Consider the following 17,023-nt stretch of genomic DNA (forward strand, 5'->3'; position numbering starts at 1 on the left):
TGGAATTAGATTATTAGAATGGACATGGTAACACCAATGGGAATGGTAAAAAAAAAATTCTTTATTTAAAACTAAAATATTGATTTAATAATGTTATATCAGACTCGACTCCTAAAATTACTATAAACTCGCATAAGTCTCATCTATCTAACAATGAGTCTCGCCTGACTAAACTAATTACAAACTGTCATATGATGTTAGTGAGAAGTGTCAGTGAAACTAATATTATTGAATTACTATAGGCTAGGCAAAAAAAAAAAAAAAAAAAAAAAATCAATATTGAAACTCAACCTTTTAAAGGGCAATTACTAGGGCTGTTCAATGAGGTGAGCCGCTCACGAGCCGACTCAGCTCGACTCGAGTACGGCTCGTTAATGACTCGCCTCGTTTGAAATCAAGCCGACTTGGCTCGATTCGTGAGAGAACACGAGCCGAGTTCGAGCCTGCCTAACAAGTCGAGTCAGGCTCGAATTATTAGGGACGTTTTAGGGGTTTCATTAAGTATAAGAGATTAAACTAAAATTTTTAAAATAAAAAATTTATAAAAATGACAAAGAACACCCTATGTTAAAATCTCTAAAAACGTGACTAAAATCCTTTCTCTTAAAACTAAACTAAACCAAATCATTTTAGGTAGTTGGCGTCAGATTTGGTGGAGAGTGCAGAGAACAAGGAGAAAAAAGGAGGAAAGAAATCAGAGTTGGTGGAGACCAAAGAGTGCCAGGGAAACAAGGAGAAAGAATGAAAGAAAGAAAGAAAAAATAAGAAAAAAGGAGAAAAAAAAAAAGGAAAGAAAGAGAAAATAGGAGAAACAGACGTCATGAGAGAGAGAGAGAGAGAGAGAAAGAGAAAAAGAGAAATCAAAGAGTAATAAGAAGAGGACGAGAGGAGATGGGAGAGAGCAAGGGAAACAGGGAGAAAGGAGAAAAAACAAAAGAAGAGAAAAACCTGAACCATTGCGTTGAGTCTGGAGAGAGAAAAGAAGGCAAATCAATAATTTTAGAGGAAAGAAGTGAAAGAGAGTAATAAATGAGAGAGAGAGAAAAGAAAGAATAATAAATGAGGGATATGAAAAGCTGTACCAAATTTTGAAAAAACAATTGTTTACTTGGTTCGCGAGCCGATTTGTTAAGTTGCCCAAATTTTTGTAAAAAAAATTAAATAAAAAAATAAACAAAATTATTTGGAGATGGCTCGCGAGTCGGCTCGAAATCGGCTCGAGAGTCAGCTTAAAACATACTAAATTCATTATCAAACCGAACTGAGCCATATAATTTTTGACTCGGTTCGATTCATTTACTCTTTCTCTCTCACGAGCCGAATTCGGTAAATCGAAAACTCGGCTCGGCTCGATAATCCTTAGCAATTACCATGTAGAACACCAGGTGAACAAACTTTTTTACAACGTTACAAAGAACCCTATCACGTGTCGGTGTCGCTATCCTCAGAATCCCCAACTCAAGCTACGTCTGCACTCTTTCTTCTCCCCTGCCAAACGAGTGAAAAAACGAAGTACAAAGATCGATATTCGCCAGCCGCCGACGGTTACATATACGAAACGACGTAGTTTAAAGTAAATGAAAGAAATGAACGAATTTGAAGTAGCCGAACTTGAAGAAAAGGAAGAAGCGGACGACGAAGATTTTGAGAATGAAAATGAAAACGACGACGGCGAAGAAGAAGAAGGAGAAGACGAAGAGTATGTTTTCAGGTTCAACAGCGGAGTGAATCCGTTGGATTTGACGGAAAATAATTCGTCCGGTCTCCAAACTTACCAGCAATTCGAACGGCTCGAGTACGAAGCCCTAGCCGAACGCAAGCGCAAACGAAAACGCCATGATGAGACTAATACTACTACTCAGAGGTGTTAATAATTTTGATTTTTCATCAATAATTTGAAGTGATTGATTTTTTTTTTTTTTTTTTTGATGAGATTGATTGAAAATTGATTGTAGTGAAGACAATGTAGGCGGAATGAGTATGGATGAGTTCATGGAAACCTTCAATTTCGGTTGTTTTCGAAGAAAATCAAGAAAGGTATTATTCTCTTTTTTTTTTTTTTTTAATTGAAAGTTAAATGAGGTTTGACTGAATTACAATTAAAGTTGAAGGATGTTTTAGAATAATTCTATGAATCACAAGTCTTGTATTGAATTTCTTGTTCCTAGTGATTTGTATTTGAGTGGTAGTTGATAATACATAGGATAAAAGATTGCTTCAAACACACAACTGGAAAATTGAGAGGCTGTTCACAAAAAATGTAAAGCAAACCTTCAAGGAGGTTAATGGAATAATTCCAAATAAATAAGTGTATTTATTTGTTAATCTTTCATTTTTGCAGCTCAATAAGAAAAGAGGTAGGAGAAAAGGTTCAAAGAATAAACATAGTCCTGAAGTTACAAAATTGCTTGGTGAAGCTACTCTTCACTATGCTCATGGTCGTTTTGAGCAGGTACGTTTATGATAGCTCTGTGATTTTTCTTGTTTTTTATTGATTTCAAGAAGGTGTTTGCTTTTCTTAGATTAATTTTGCATTTTTAGGCTGTATCTGCGTTGAATAAAGTTATTTTACTGGCTCCTAATTTGCCTGATTCGTACCATACGCTTGGACTTATTCATGACACTCTCGGTGACAAAAATAAAGCCTGTCATTTCTACGTTGTTGCTGCAATTCTTTCACCGAAAGATTCATCTTTGTGGAAAGAACTTCTTGTTTGGTCTTTGTAAGTATTCTCATGTTCATTCACATTATTCTAATAAGTACATGTACATCTAGCACCTTTATGATTGTAATCAAGAATTGTTGACTCATACTGAAATGCAGAGAAAAGGGAAACACAGGTCTAGCCAGGTATTGCCTTGATAAAGCAATAAAAGCAGATCCTAAAGATATTAGTCTAAGATTTTATATCGCTTCATTTTATGTTGAGCTTGGAGATTTTGAGAGAGCTGCCGAGTCATATGAACAAATACACAAACTGTGTCCTGATGATATTGAAGCTCTCAAAACAGGGGCAAAGGTTTTACTTTCATCTTGTTTACTAAATGCCTTCTTTGATTCAGTAGTAGTATTTTAATTTGTTTCTAAAGCTACCTGAGATGCATATCTAAATTGGTGATGGATTTGTCAATTTCTCTTTTTTGTCTTTTTTTTTTNTGTAAGTTAAATGAGGTTTGACTGAATTACAATTAAAGTTGAAGGATGTTTTAGAATAATTCTATGAATCACAAGTCTTGTATTGAATTTCTTGTTCCTAGTGATTTGTATTTGAGTGGTAGTTGATAATACATAGGATAAAAGATTGCTTCAAATACACAACTGGAAAATTGAGAGGCTGTTCACAAAAATGTAAAGCGAACCTTCAAGGAGGTTAATCGAATAATTCCAAATAAATAAGTGTATTTATTTGTTAATCTTTCATTTTTGCAGCTCAATAAGAAAAGAGGTAGGAGAAAAGGTTCAAAGAATAAACATAGTCCTGAAGTTACAAAATTGCTTGGTGAAGCTACTCTTCACTATGCTCATGGTCGTTTTGAGCAGGTACGTTTATGATAGCTCTGTGATTTTTCTTGTTTTTTATTGATTTCAAGAAGGTGTTTGCTTTTCTTAGATTAATTTTGCATTTTTAGGCTGTATCTGCGTTGAATAAAGTTATTTTACTGGCTCCTAATTTGCCTGATTCGTACCATACGCTTGGACTTATTCATGACACTCTCGGTGACAAAAATAAAGCCTGTCATTTCTACGTTGTTGCTGCAATTCTTTCACCGAAAGATTCATCTTTGTGGAAAGAACTTCTTGTTTGGTCTTTGTAAGTATTCTCATGTTCATTCACATTATTCTAATAAGTACATGTACATCTAGCACCTTTATGATTGTAATCAAGAATTGTTGACTCATACTGAAATGCAGAGAAAAGGGAAACACAGGTCTAGCCAGGTATTGCCTTGATAAAGCAATAAAAGCAGATCCTAAAGATATTAGTCTAAGATTTTATATCGCTTCATTTTATGTTGAGCTTGGAGATTTTGAGAGAGCTGCCGAGTCATATGAACAAATACACAAACTGTGTCCTGATGATATTGAAGCTCTCAAAACAGGGGCAAAGGTTTTACTTTCATCTTGTTTACTAAATGCCTTCTTTGATTCAGTAGTAGTATTGTAATTTGTTTCTAAAGCTACCTGAGATACATATCTAAATTGTTGATGGATTTGTCAATTTCTCTTTTTTGTCTTTTTTTTTTTTTCTAGGAAACAAAATTTGTATTAGGAAAATGAAAATACAAAATAAAAGACTAGTTTACCAACCAAATAAATAAATAAATAAATTAAAAGAAAAAAAAAGCAAGCTGTCCTAAAGCCCATAAAGGATTCAAAAACTACACAAGAGAACAGTCAGCTCAAATCTATCAAATGAAACCCTAGCCTTGAATTTATACATGATGTTGTACAATAACAGAATTCTAATCTTAGGGATGTCTTGTAAGGAACCACAGTTATTTTGATAGAATCTTTGGTTTATTTAGTTTCTCTGTTTGCATTCATTGGTAAGAGCGTATTTTTAGAATTTTTGGGCAAAACATGGGTGTTGCTAACCGAACTAATTGTTTTTTGTGTTCCATATGTCTTGAGAAATTTAATTTGTTCTTCTGTTTGCAGTTGTACATTAAATGTGGTAAGATTGAACGATCTGTTGGCATTTTGGAGGACTATCTCAAGGATCATCCTTCTGAAGTTGATTTGAGTGTGATTGATCAGCTGGTTGACATACTCATGAGTTCTAATGCACATGATAAAGCTCTGCAACATATTGAGCATGCACACATGGTCTATTTTTCAGGGAAAGAAGTGCCTCTAAATTTAAAAATTAAAGCAGGAATCTGCCACATTCAGCTTGGAAATATGGAGCATGCTGAGGTCTGTTGCATTTATATTCAAATGAAAAATAGCTATTGTAGCTGTCAGTAGTGGTGATGTAGATATAGGTTGTTGAAAACGAAGTCATATTGGTAATAGTGGTGGTGGTGGTTGATGAGGGAAGCCACAATGCTGTGGTGGTGTAAGTGACTATTTATTGGTCTATGGGGGTGATGAGTTATTGTAATAGTACAAAAGTTTTTTCTTAGGAATATTTGGGTTCATTTCTGAAACAGGGTGATGCTAATCTTCTAGTCATTTCAATTTGTTAATATCTCTTTGGATTTCTTTCTCAGATGATATAAATACACGAGTTAGAGTGATGTGTAGATCTGCAGACTTGGTTAAAGTTTCCTATTCTAAGTGATGTTTCATCTTTTGTGTTATTACCATATCAACTTCTACGTCAAGTTATTATCTATATGTGAACGCCTAATATCAGTATACATCACTTGGGATGAGAAATTTGAGATAAGACTTGGAATATGTGGCATTGTTCTTTAACTAATCATCACCTTTTTCTGAATACTCTCTCACATGATGTCTAGAATCTTTTCGGACTTTTGCGACGGGAGAATGCATGTGATCTTACTGATCTGATTACTGAAGTTGCTGACTCATTTATGCGTCTTGAGCATTATAACTCTGCATTGAAGTATTATCATATCTTGGAGGCAAATGGTGGCAGTGACAATGTAAGGGAAACTGTGAATTTTTTTTTTTCTTTCAATTTCCTTCTTAACAACTAGAAAATAAGAAAGAGAATATTTGCACTTATATGGTATATATTTCTCTTTGTTTTCTGTTTATTTGCTTAGATTTGATTGTTAAACTTTTATGTTAGACTACATTATCCAGTGATTGGACCTAGAGCTCCAACACCATGAGGGCCACTTGTTATCCTTGTTGGTTAATGTGGTTATCTAGTATTGTGTACTGAATTGTCTCTTTTAATGTAAATACACTTTGGAGGGAAGCTGTAAGTTAATGTGGTTTTACTCTATGGTTTTTATTCTTTAGGAAGCCTTAGGTTTGGCATGATACATAGATTGATAATTTAATGCATACATTAAGTAATGCTTTTGGTCATTTTGCCGCTCAAATTTTTCAGTTAGGTTGGGTTGTACACATGACTATACCTTTTCAATTTTATGCTTAAACAAATAAATACCCTCTCTTCCCCACATTTAAACCCATTCTGGAGACGAACAAACCTGAAGAAAACAATAACAGAGCATATTGAATTTTCTTTTCAATTTCACTCTTGTGATACAATTTTTATTTCCTCTACTGTAACTTAAACAGTCGAAAATCATGTAGTAGAAAAACTAATATGAAACTCTTATATATTTGTTTCTTTGTTTTACGATGAGAAGCAAAACGTATATTAGAACGAAGAAGATATAGAAAGTGAAGTGGTGGTCCTTAGGGAGATCAAAAAATAATCTCTGTGTAGAAAACCAAATTTTAAGCAATATTAAATTGCTAACTTTGAAATGCATGTTTGTCCATGCAAAGCCCTATTATTCTTTTGTTCCCTTGTTCATTTGTGGTTTTCTTGCTATTTGAATCTGTTCATTCTCCTTGATATATGTGGTGTGTTTTAAACAAAAATTCATGCATTGATTTAACAGTTGGTTGCTGACTTCTGTTGCCATTTTGTCTAACAGGGCTATTTACATCTTAAAATTGCTGAGTGTTACTTGTGCTTAAAAGAAAAAGGACAAGCGATTATTTACTTCCACAAAGGTGATGTGTACTCATGAAAATCAATAGTTCTGATGAAATTAGATTTCAGATGCATAACTTTGGAACTAACAGAATGTAGAAAACATTACCATTCTTCATAGGATCATAGCATTCTTGTTTAGAGAGGGAATGTGTTATCCAAATGGATAATATCAATGTGTGTGTATCATCTGCACATATGTTCTTCTCTATGAAATAAGTACTAATTCATGACAATATAACCTTGTCTGTTTTGTTAATAAATCAGTCCACTTTTTTAGACTAAGTGGGATAGATAGTCAATGTATTATATGCATCACTAGTATATTGGTCAATGTATTATATGCATCACTAGTATATTGGATGTTTGATCAGCCTGATGTTGGTGCAAAGGAATCATACAACACTTGGCTAACTCATGATGATGTCTTTTTATCCATTTTCATGCTTTATATGGTTAAAATAGTTATTATCTTGTTCAGAAAAATCTAATCTAGAATGTTCATCTACCTGTTCTTTAGTAGGCCTGAGATCCAGATCATCTGGGGTCTTATTTAAAATAATGCAACTGGTCCTGGCTAGCAGCATTCCTGGTGGTATTGTTCTTTGTTGCATAATGTACTATATCTTCAACACTGAGGGCTGGTCCCTTCAATTATTCAATAATTCTTTCCCTCGTTGCAATTTTATTGTTGTTCTCAGGTTGCTTTAATAGAGTTTTGTACATGAGATGCAGATATTGAACAATTCATTTAAATTTATACCATTAGAAAGGCCTATTTAATGTGCAAAAAGTTAATGTTTCAGGTTTGCTACATTTGGTTTTATTCTTTTTATTCTTGGTTATGACCCCTGTGGGAGTCTAATTTTATATGCTAATACTGACAGGCATCTTGAATTTGATCTATGTAGGAATTTTCCTTTTCTTTTTAGTGAAAGTTTCTCATAGACCACAGCTGAATCACATACATTAAATTGATTTTAGGTGACTAATACTATGCTACCACAATGTAAATTGTGCCTTGGAGTTCAATGAACAGTTTTATGTACTTTATGCTCTCATGCATTACAGTTTTAGGTGGATTCATTCTTTAGATGATGTTATTGAACTACTGCATATTCATTATCTTCAGAATTGTAGTTCTTGACACTTTCATGACAGGGAATTATCTGCATACTTGGCAAATAGATTTGAGATGATACTGTATATGTTACAGATGCTGCTGTTTTGGGAGTGTTCATTGACCTGTGATTTTAATGAATGAATTCTTTGCATCTCCTAATTTCTTCTAGTAAGTTATCTCTGGTCTTTTGGCTGATTAGACTATCTGTTCAGCTGTGCATATGCTTGAGGATAACACTGATGCTCGGTTAAGTTTGGCTTCTCTCTTGCTTGAAGATGGTAAAGAAGATGAGGCCATTGCTTTGCTATCCCCTCCAAAATTGTTAGGTATCTTTGTTTTTCTTATATATGTATATATTTCAACCCCTTGTATTGAATTATATACATGTAAAATGTGTAGCTTTTTTCTTATTGGTTGTCTTGTGGCATGTATCCAGATTCTGTTGATCAAAATTCTGATAAATCTAATCCATGGTGGCTTACTGAAAAAATAATAATGAAGCTTTGCCACATTTATAGAGCTAAAGGAATGCCCAAAGACTTCATTGCTACAATCTTTCCCTTGGTTCATGAATCACTTTCTGTAGAAGCTCTAAGGCAAAAGGTCAGTTAGGCAAAAGTTCACTTTCAGCTGCCTTTCATTTGATTGAGCATATCCAATCTACGGTTACCTCTTTTGATAGTTCTGAATATCTTGTGACCATTATTATTAGTTAATCTTGTCTTTCATTAGCTTATTTTTTTTATTTTGATAATTGGTTCTTAATTTAGGTTAAGGTAAAAAAGAGGCTACCAGCAAGCGTTGTCCATGAAAGGGCCAAAGTACTCGATACTCCACAAACTGATAACATACTGTGTGGAATCAGACCAGTAGCTCCTAAATCAGATCTGTGAGTAGTAAATCTTAATATGTTGTGTATTGTATTAAAATGGGCTGTATTCAGCTATTTCGGTGGTTTTGACTACAAATGTTTTATTTATTTATTTAATATGCTAACCTTATAGATCATTTTTAGCATACATCATTAAAATATTTGTACAAAGACAATGGCTCTCTCTTTAACTTTTTAGTGATCATCTATGTTATATCTTGTGTCTTAATACCCTCAGGTTTCTAGTTATTGGCATAAAGACTAACTTCAATAGCATTCTTGTATTGAGGTTTAGTGGGCAGTTATTATTATTATTACTATTTTATTTTATCAGAAATCATCTTTATAATAGGAACCAAAATAGTATATAAATTGAAAGAGAGAAGTACAAAAGTGGATTGGATATCCACTACGGTGCAGATCAGCTTCTCTGGAGGGAGGCAAAAACTGTACAAAATATATATCCAGAAATGTTGTATCAGCTGTGTAGATTTTTTTGTGATCCTTTAAATGGATCCTAACTTTTGTGGGCAACTTGTTTACTCTTCTGTAATTATCTTTCCAATCAATGATATTGACATTGTTTCTTCTAATAAAAACAAATAGTGAAACTCATTGAGGATTAGCCAATTGTTACATCTCAACAAGAGTCAAGAGCGAGAGGTTAATTGATTTTTTTATTAGTTGCCAATTTTTATCTACATCGGAGTTCTATCGTGAACTGTCAACTCTTCACTGTTAATTACAATAATATGTGGTCACTCATCCATTAATATGTGAGTTGTACGCTTCCTGTTTCCACGTTGTATCGTTGGTAGAAGATTGTCAGCTGATTCATGGTTGATGCTTTGAATAAGGTTGAAAGCTTCTAGAGCGAAGAAGTTGCTTCAGAAGAGGGCAATTTTGAAGGAAGAAAAGAAAGCTTTGGCAATGGCTGCTGGAGTTGAATGGCATAGCGATGATTCAGATGATGATTCTCCGGTAACTTATGATTGATTATGTTGTGCCTTACCTTAAGTACACAAATTTTCCAACTGTGCAACATTTGGACCTGACAAACTGGTTATTATATGATTCTGGGATTTCTTCAGCAAGAAGTTGTTAGAGAGCCTCCCCTGTCTAATCTCTTAAAAGATGAAGAGCATCAATGTGTCATCATAGATGTTAGTATATCTGTGTCCTTTATTTCAATTCCTTGTGGTTAATCTTTCTTTTTTCTTATTTTGTTTTCAGTTCTTATTCTGCACGTATCCTTCCTTGATGTATGAGAGTATTTACTTTTTTAACTCTTCTTCTTACTGAGTGCCTCACCTTTTCATGGCATTTTTACAGCTATATGCACTTTCCCAATCTTTTGATTCTTCTGACTCATTAATCTTGTGGTTAATAGTTATGTAAGGCATTGGCAGCTCTGCGAAGATACGAGGAAGCATCCGAAATCATTAACCTCTCTTTGAGATTGGCCTACAGCACAATGCCTTTTAAGAAGAAGGATGAGCTTCGGTCACTTGGAGCTCGTAAGTCATTAACTGTAGTGGTCCTTAGGGAGATCAAAAAATAATCTCTGTGTAGAAAACCAAATTTTAAGCAATATTAAATTGCTAACTTTGAAATGCATGTTTGTCCATGCAAAGCCCTATTATTCTTTTGTTCCCTTGTTCATTTGTGGTTTTCTTGCTATTTGAATCTGTTCATTCTCCTTGATATATGTGGTGTGGTTTAAACAAAAATTCATGCATTGATTTAACAGTTGGTTGCTCACTTCTGTTGCCATTTTGTCTAACAGGGCTATTTACATCTCAAAATTGCTGAGTGTTACTTGTGCTTAAAAGAAAAAGGACAAGCGATTATTTACTTCCACAAAGGTGATGTGTACTCATGAAAATCAATAGTTCTGATGAAATTAGATTTCAGATGCATAACTTTGGAACTAACAGAATGTAGAAAACATTACCATTCTTCATAGGATCATAGCATTCTTGTTTAGAGAGGGAATGTGTTATCCAAATGGATAATATCAATGTGTGTGTATCATCTGCACATATGTTCTTCTCTATGAAATAAGTACTAATTCATGACAATATAACCTTGTCTGTTTTGTTAATAAATCAGTCCACTTTTTTAGACTAAGTGGGATAGATAGTCAATGTATTATATGCATCACTAGTATATTGGTCAATGTATTATATGCATCACTAGTATATTGGATGTTTGATCAGCCTGATGTTGGTGCAAAGGAATCATACAACACTTGGCTAACTCATGATGATGTCTTTTTATCCATTTTCATGCTTTATATGGTTAAAATAGTTATTATCTTGTTCAGAAAAATCTAATCTAGAATGTTCATCTACCTGTTCTTTAGTAGGCCTGAGATCCAGATCATCTGGGGTCTTATTTAAAATAATGCAACTGGTCCTGGCTAGCAGCATTCCTGGTGGTATTGTTCTTTGTTGCATAATGTACTATATCTTCAACACTGAGGGCTGGTCCCTTCAATTATTCAATAATTCTTTCCCTCGTTGCAATTTTATTGTTGTTCTCAGGTTGCTTTAATAGAGTTTTGTACATGAGATGCAGATATTGAACAATTCATTTAAATTTATACCATTAGAAAGGCCTATTTAATGTGCAAAAAGTTAATGTTTCAGGTTTGCTACATTTGGTTTTATTCTTTTTATTCTTGGTTATGACCCCTGTGGGAGTCTAATTTTATATGCTAATACTGACAGGCATCTTGAATTTGATCTATGTAGGAATTTTCCTTTTCTTTTTAGTGAAAGTTTCTCATAGACCACAGCTGAATCACATACATTAAATTGATTTTAGGTGACTAATACTATGCTACCACAATGTAAATTGTGCCTTGGAGTTCAATGAACAGTTTTATGTACTTTATGCTCTCATGCATTACAGTTTTAGGTGGATTCATTCTTTAGATGATGTTATTGAACTACTGCATATTCATTATCTTCAGAATTGTAGTTCTTGACACTTTCATGACAGGGAATTATCTGCATACTTGGCAAATAGATTTGAGATGATACTGTATATGATACGGATGCTGCTGTTTTGGGAGTGTTCATTGACCTGTGATTTTAATGAATGAATTCTTTGCATCTCCTAATTTCTTCTAGTAAGTTATCTCTGGTCTTTTGGCTGATTAGACTATCTGTTCAGCTGTGCATATGCTTGAGGATAACACTGATGCTCGGTTAAGTTTGGCTTCTCTCTTGCTTGAAGATGGTAAAGAAGATGAGGCCATTGCTTTGCTATCCCCTCCAAAATTGTTAGGTATCTTTGTTTTTCTTATATATGTATATATTTCAACCCCTTGTATTGAATTATATACATGTAAAATGTGTAGCTTTTTTCTTATTGGTTGTCTTGTGGCATGTATCCAGATTCTGTAGATCAAAATTCTGATAAATCTAATCCATGGTGGCTTACTGAAAAAATAATAATGAAGCTTTGCCACATTTATAGAGCTAAAGGAATGCCCAGAGACTTCATTGCTACAATCTTTCCCTTGGTTCATGAATCACTTTCTGTAGAAGCTCTAAGGCAAAAGGTCAGTTAGGCAAAAGTTCACTTTCAGCTGCCTTTCATTTGATTGAGCACATCCAATCTACGGTTACCTCTTTTGATAGTTCTGAATATCTTGTGACCATTATTATTAGTTAATCTTGTCTTTCATTAGCTTATTTTTTTATTTTGATAATTGGTTCTTAATTTAGGTTAAGGTAAAAAAGAGGCTACCAGCAAGCGTTGTCCATGAAAGGGCCAAAGTACTCGATACTCCACAAACTGATAACATACTGTGTGGAATCAGACCAGTAGCTCCTAAATCAGATCTGTGAGTAGTAAATCTTAATATGTTGTGTATTGTATTAAAATGGGCTGTATTCAGCTATTTTGGTGGTTTTGACTACAAATGTTTTATTTATTTATTTAATATGCTAACCTTATAGATGGTTTTTAGCATACATCATTAAAATATTCGTACAAAGACAATGGCTCTCTCTTTAACTTTTTAGGGATCATCTATGTTATATCTTGTGTCTTAATACCCTCAGGTTTCTAGTTATTGGCATAAAGACTAACTTCTATAGCATTCTTGTATTGAGGTTTAGTGGGCAGTTATTATTATTATTACTATTTTATTTTATCAGAAATCATTTTTATAATAGGAACCAAAGTAGTATATAAATGGAAAGAGAGAAGTACAAAAGTGGATTGGATATCCACTACGGTGCAGATCAGCTTCTCTGGAGGGAGGCAAAAACTGTACAAAATATATATCCAGAAATGTTGTATCAGCTGTGTAGATTTTTTTGTGATCCTTTAAATGGATCCTAACTTTTGTGGGCAACTTGTTTACTCTTCTGTAATTATCTTTCCAATCAATGATATTGACATTGTTTCTTCTAATAAAAACAAATAGTGAAACTCATTGAGGATTAGCCAATTGTTACATCTCAACAAGAGTCAAGAGCGAGAGGTTAATTGATTTTTTTATTAGTTGCCAATTTTTATCTACATCGGAGTTCTATCGTGAACTGTCAACTCTTCACTGTTAATTACAATAATATGTGGTCACTCATCCATTAATATGTGAGTTGTACGCTTCCTGTTTCCACTTTGTATCGTTGGTAGAAGATTGTCAGCTGATTCATAGTTGATGCTTTGAATAAGGTTGAAAGCTTCTAGAGCGAAGAAGTTGCTTCAGAAGAGGGCAATTTTGAAGGAAGAAAAGAAAGCTTTGGCAATGGCTGCTGGAGTTGAATGGCATAGCGATGATTCAGATGATGATTCTCCGGTAACTTATGATTGGTTATGTTTTGCCTTACCTTAAGTACACAAATTTTCCAACTGTGCAACATTTGGACCTGACAAACTGGTTATTATATGATTCTGGGATTTCTTCAGCAAGAAGTAGTTAGAGAGCCTCCCCTGCCTAATCTCTTAAAAGATGAAGAGCATCAATGTGTCATCATAGATGTTAGTATATCTGTGTCCTTTATTTCAATTCCTTGTGGTTAATCTTTCTTTTTTCTTATTTTGTTTTCAGTTCTTATTCTGCACGTATCCTTCCTTGATGTATGAGAGTATTTACTTTTTTAGCTCTTCTTCTTACTAAGTGCCTCACCTTTTCATGGCATTTTTACAGCTATATGCACTTTTCCAATCTTTTGATTCTTCTGACTCTTTAATCTTGTGGTTAATAGTTATGTAAGGCATTGGCAGCTCTTCGAAGATACAAGGAAGCATCCGAAATCATTAACCTCTCTTTGAGATTGGCCTACAACATAATGCCTTTTAAGAAGAAGGATGAGCTTCGGTCACTTGGAGCTCGTAAGTCATTAACTTCCAAGAATTTGTTAATTCTTTAGGAAGATTTCAGTGGCCTCCTCTGAGTTTTGGCTGACTGCAAATTCCACTGGTTTGACATTAACCATGCTTGTAGGAGAGGTTTTTTGATAACTCTTATGAAACTACAGGAAAATTTTACTGTAACTTTCTTAGATTATTTTTTTCACTAGTGAGGCCATCAGTATTTTAGCTATTCCTTAGGGGAGGTCACTGAAATTTATTGTAATTTCTTAGATTAGGTTTTTTTCCTTCTCACCTTCATTTAAAAAGATTGTTTAGTTTTTATTACTCCATTATATCTTCGTTGAAGGAAAAGATTGGAGGACCTTTGAGGCTTTGTTAATGTAGACTACTTTTTGTCTGTGATTCAACAGAAATGGCATATGACAGCACTGATCCTAAGCATGGATTTGACTGTGCAAGATACTTTGTTCAGCAGCATCCCTACAGTCTTGCTGCCTGGAACTGCTATTACGGAGTAATCTCCAGGTATACGATAATTTAGTATGCTATCTTGCAATAGCTTGTTGCATTTTTAAGTTATTATCAGCTTAATCAACGTACATCAATGGCTGTGTCTACTTGTCCTTGTGATCCGAGTCAAATGTTTTTGCATTTAGGAGTATTTGAGCAGTCATGGCAGTTTGTGTTGGGATGTTATGGACAAGTGCAAACACCTTAGGTGCATTTATTTTAATTGGACATGACTTAGCCTGCAAACTTAAAAATTTACTTAGGTGCATGCTGATTTTGAAATTAACTTCTACTTTTGTACTTTATTGATGGGTTTCCTTGAATGCCATAGATTGGGGAAAAGCCACTATAAGCATTCGAAGTTTCTACGCTATATGCGAGCCAAATACAAAGATTGTGCACCACCGCTTATCATTTCTGGGCATCACTTTACCTTCGCTAGCCATCATCAGGACGCTGCAAGAGATTATTTAGAAGCTTATAAACTGTTGCCTGAGAATCCATTGATTAATCTATGTGTGGGTATGTTCTTCCTTCCTCTAGAGGTTGCATACATGTTGATGATTACCAATGTTTTCCAACATATATATATGTATATTCTTTCTGCTGTAGGGACGGCCTTAATCAACTTAGCCCTTGGATTTAGACTTCAAAACAAGCATCAATGCCTCGCACAAGGCTTAGCTTTTCTCCACAAGAATTTGCAGCTTTGTGACAACAGCCAGGTTTGCTTTCCTTCTCTTATTCTCTTTCTATTGTTCTGAAGGATTCGGTAATTTTGTATTTGTTGAAGGAGTGTGAATCAAGTACATAAAACTTTACTGCCTGGCTTGAAAAGCATATCATTTTAGTTACTTAAGCATGTGTGTTCTTACCGTGTATATGACAACATCCATATTATCTTCATAGAATTGTAGACTCTTTCAGTCAAGGAGTCTGCATAATTGATGATTTGTTTCTGTTGATTATGACAAATTGAGCCTTTTTGTTGATTTATCGCATTTTCATCTGTTCCCTGTAATTCTGTTGGAATGAATTAATTATATGTTGCTGACTGAACCATAATCATATTTTTGGCCAAGTTTTATACTATCTTTCAGTAGCTAAAAATAAAAATAGAATTATGCCAATTGATCTTGCTCTATAATCTTTGCTCAGGAAGCTCTATACAACATTGCTCGAGCATGTCACCATGTTGGCCTGGTGTCTCTGGCAGCTTCATATTATGAAAAGGTACTTACAATCAAGGAAAAGGATTACCCCATCCCAAAACATCCAACTAAGAATCCAGACCGTACTCAAAATCAGGAATCAGGTTACTGTGATCTTCGCCGTGAGGCAGCTTTCAATCTGCACTTGATCTACAAAAAAAGTGGAGCAATTGATCTTGCCAGGCAGGTCTTGAAAGATCACTGCACGCTTTAGATTATTCTTCTGGAGACTCACTGCCAATGTTTGTGGTATGTTTACTGTTGTTAATAGTGTATTTTGTGCATATTAAGCTATATGGTTAGATTGTTTGGAGTAATTTTATGGGATTTTTTTTCTTATATTCTCTTTTTCGGTTAACATTACCGAACCAGTAATCTAGTAGTGCCCTTGTACTATAAAAAGAATTGAATAGATTTACCTTGTACTATAAAAAGAATTGAATAGATTTAAGTTAGTTTAAAATCTGATTAGATATAATTATTAACGATGCTATTTCTCTTTTGTATCTGATATTTGAATAGAATATTTTGTAATTTATTTTTCAAGGAAAGAAGTAGAATAATGCTCTTCAGTGTAAAAGTTTGTTTATTTATTTTCTATTTCCTTGTTTACAACTATCGGTCAATGTTAAAATATAACGATTTTGTCAAATTTTTCGCGTTATAAGATTGTAAAATTTTGTCGGTTAGTATTAGTTGATAGTAGTAAATGAGATTCTGAATTAAAATAATAAATAAATGCAAATATTTGCATGCTTAGAAGTAGTATAATTTACTTGGATGGATACCAAAAATTTTACACAATTAGTATTGAACTTGAGGCCATGAAACAAAATGATAATAAAATAAATAAGATTGTTGTTACTTTCCTGGAAGGCCGAATTAGATATACTCACCCAAGGTTTAGCCTAAATACGAACTGGTACCCTCTTTTTGAAAAAACATCAACGTTCCAGAAACTGTTCCCTGACGATATTGAAGCTCTCAAAACAAAGGCAAATGTTTTACTTTCATCTGAGTTTATAAAATGCCTTATTTGATTCAGTAATGCTATTTTAATTTGCTTTTAAGCTACCAGTGATGCATATCTAAATTGGCGAAATTTATCAAATATATATAATTTTTTACGCAAAAGCATGGTTGTTTGGCTCATATGACCATAGTTTCTGACTGAACTAATTGTCTATAGTGTTGTATATATCTAGAGAAATTCAATTAGTTCTTTGGCTTGCTGTTGTGCGTGAAATGTGACTTCGTCAATTCATTGTTTAGATTGATCAGCTGATTGACATGCTCATTGCTTAATAGTTTTCCAATTCTTGCA

General features: G+C 34.0%; 1 protein-coding gene across 2 annotated transcripts; it reads left to right on the forward strand.

Moving 5' to 3' along the window:
• The first annotated feature begins 1,417 nt into the window (after positions 1-1,417).
• LOC116113497 (general transcription factor 3C polypeptide 3) lies at positions 1,418-16,199 on the forward strand. 2 transcript variants are annotated; one of them, XM_031399650.1, is made up of 18 exons: positions 1,418-1,864; positions 1,956-2,037; positions 2,342-2,452; positions 2,542-2,723; positions 2,825-3,020; positions 4,661-4,918; positions 5,467-5,613; positions 6,589-6,667; positions 7,983-8,096; positions 8,207-8,373; positions 8,541-8,659; positions 9,499-9,622; positions 9,733-9,804; positions 10,032-10,158; positions 14,389-14,503; positions 14,820-15,010; positions 15,101-15,213; positions 15,647-16,199. In XM_031399650.1, the coding sequence occupies exons 1-18, from the start codon at positions 1,578-1,580 to the stop codon at positions 15,911-15,913; spliced, it is 2,751 nt and encodes a 916-aa protein (XP_031255510.1). In that variant the 5' UTR covers positions 1,418-1,577; the 3' UTR covers positions 15,914-16,199. The 2 variants fall into 2 exon arrangements, with proteins under 2 accessions (XP_031255510.1, XP_031255511.1); XM_031399651.1 differs by having other exon boundaries at positions 1,961-2,037; positions 15,647-16,198.
• Positions 16,200-17,023: the final 824 nt, after the last annotated feature.

This window comes from Pistacia vera, unplaced genomic scaffold (assembly GCF_008641045.1).
Source record: "Pistacia vera cultivar Batoury unplaced genomic scaffold, PisVer_v2 Contig68, whole genome shotgun sequence".
In the NCBI taxonomy this organism is placed as follows: Eukaryota; Viridiplantae; Streptophyta; class Magnoliopsida; order Sapindales; family Anacardiaceae; genus Pistacia; species Pistacia vera.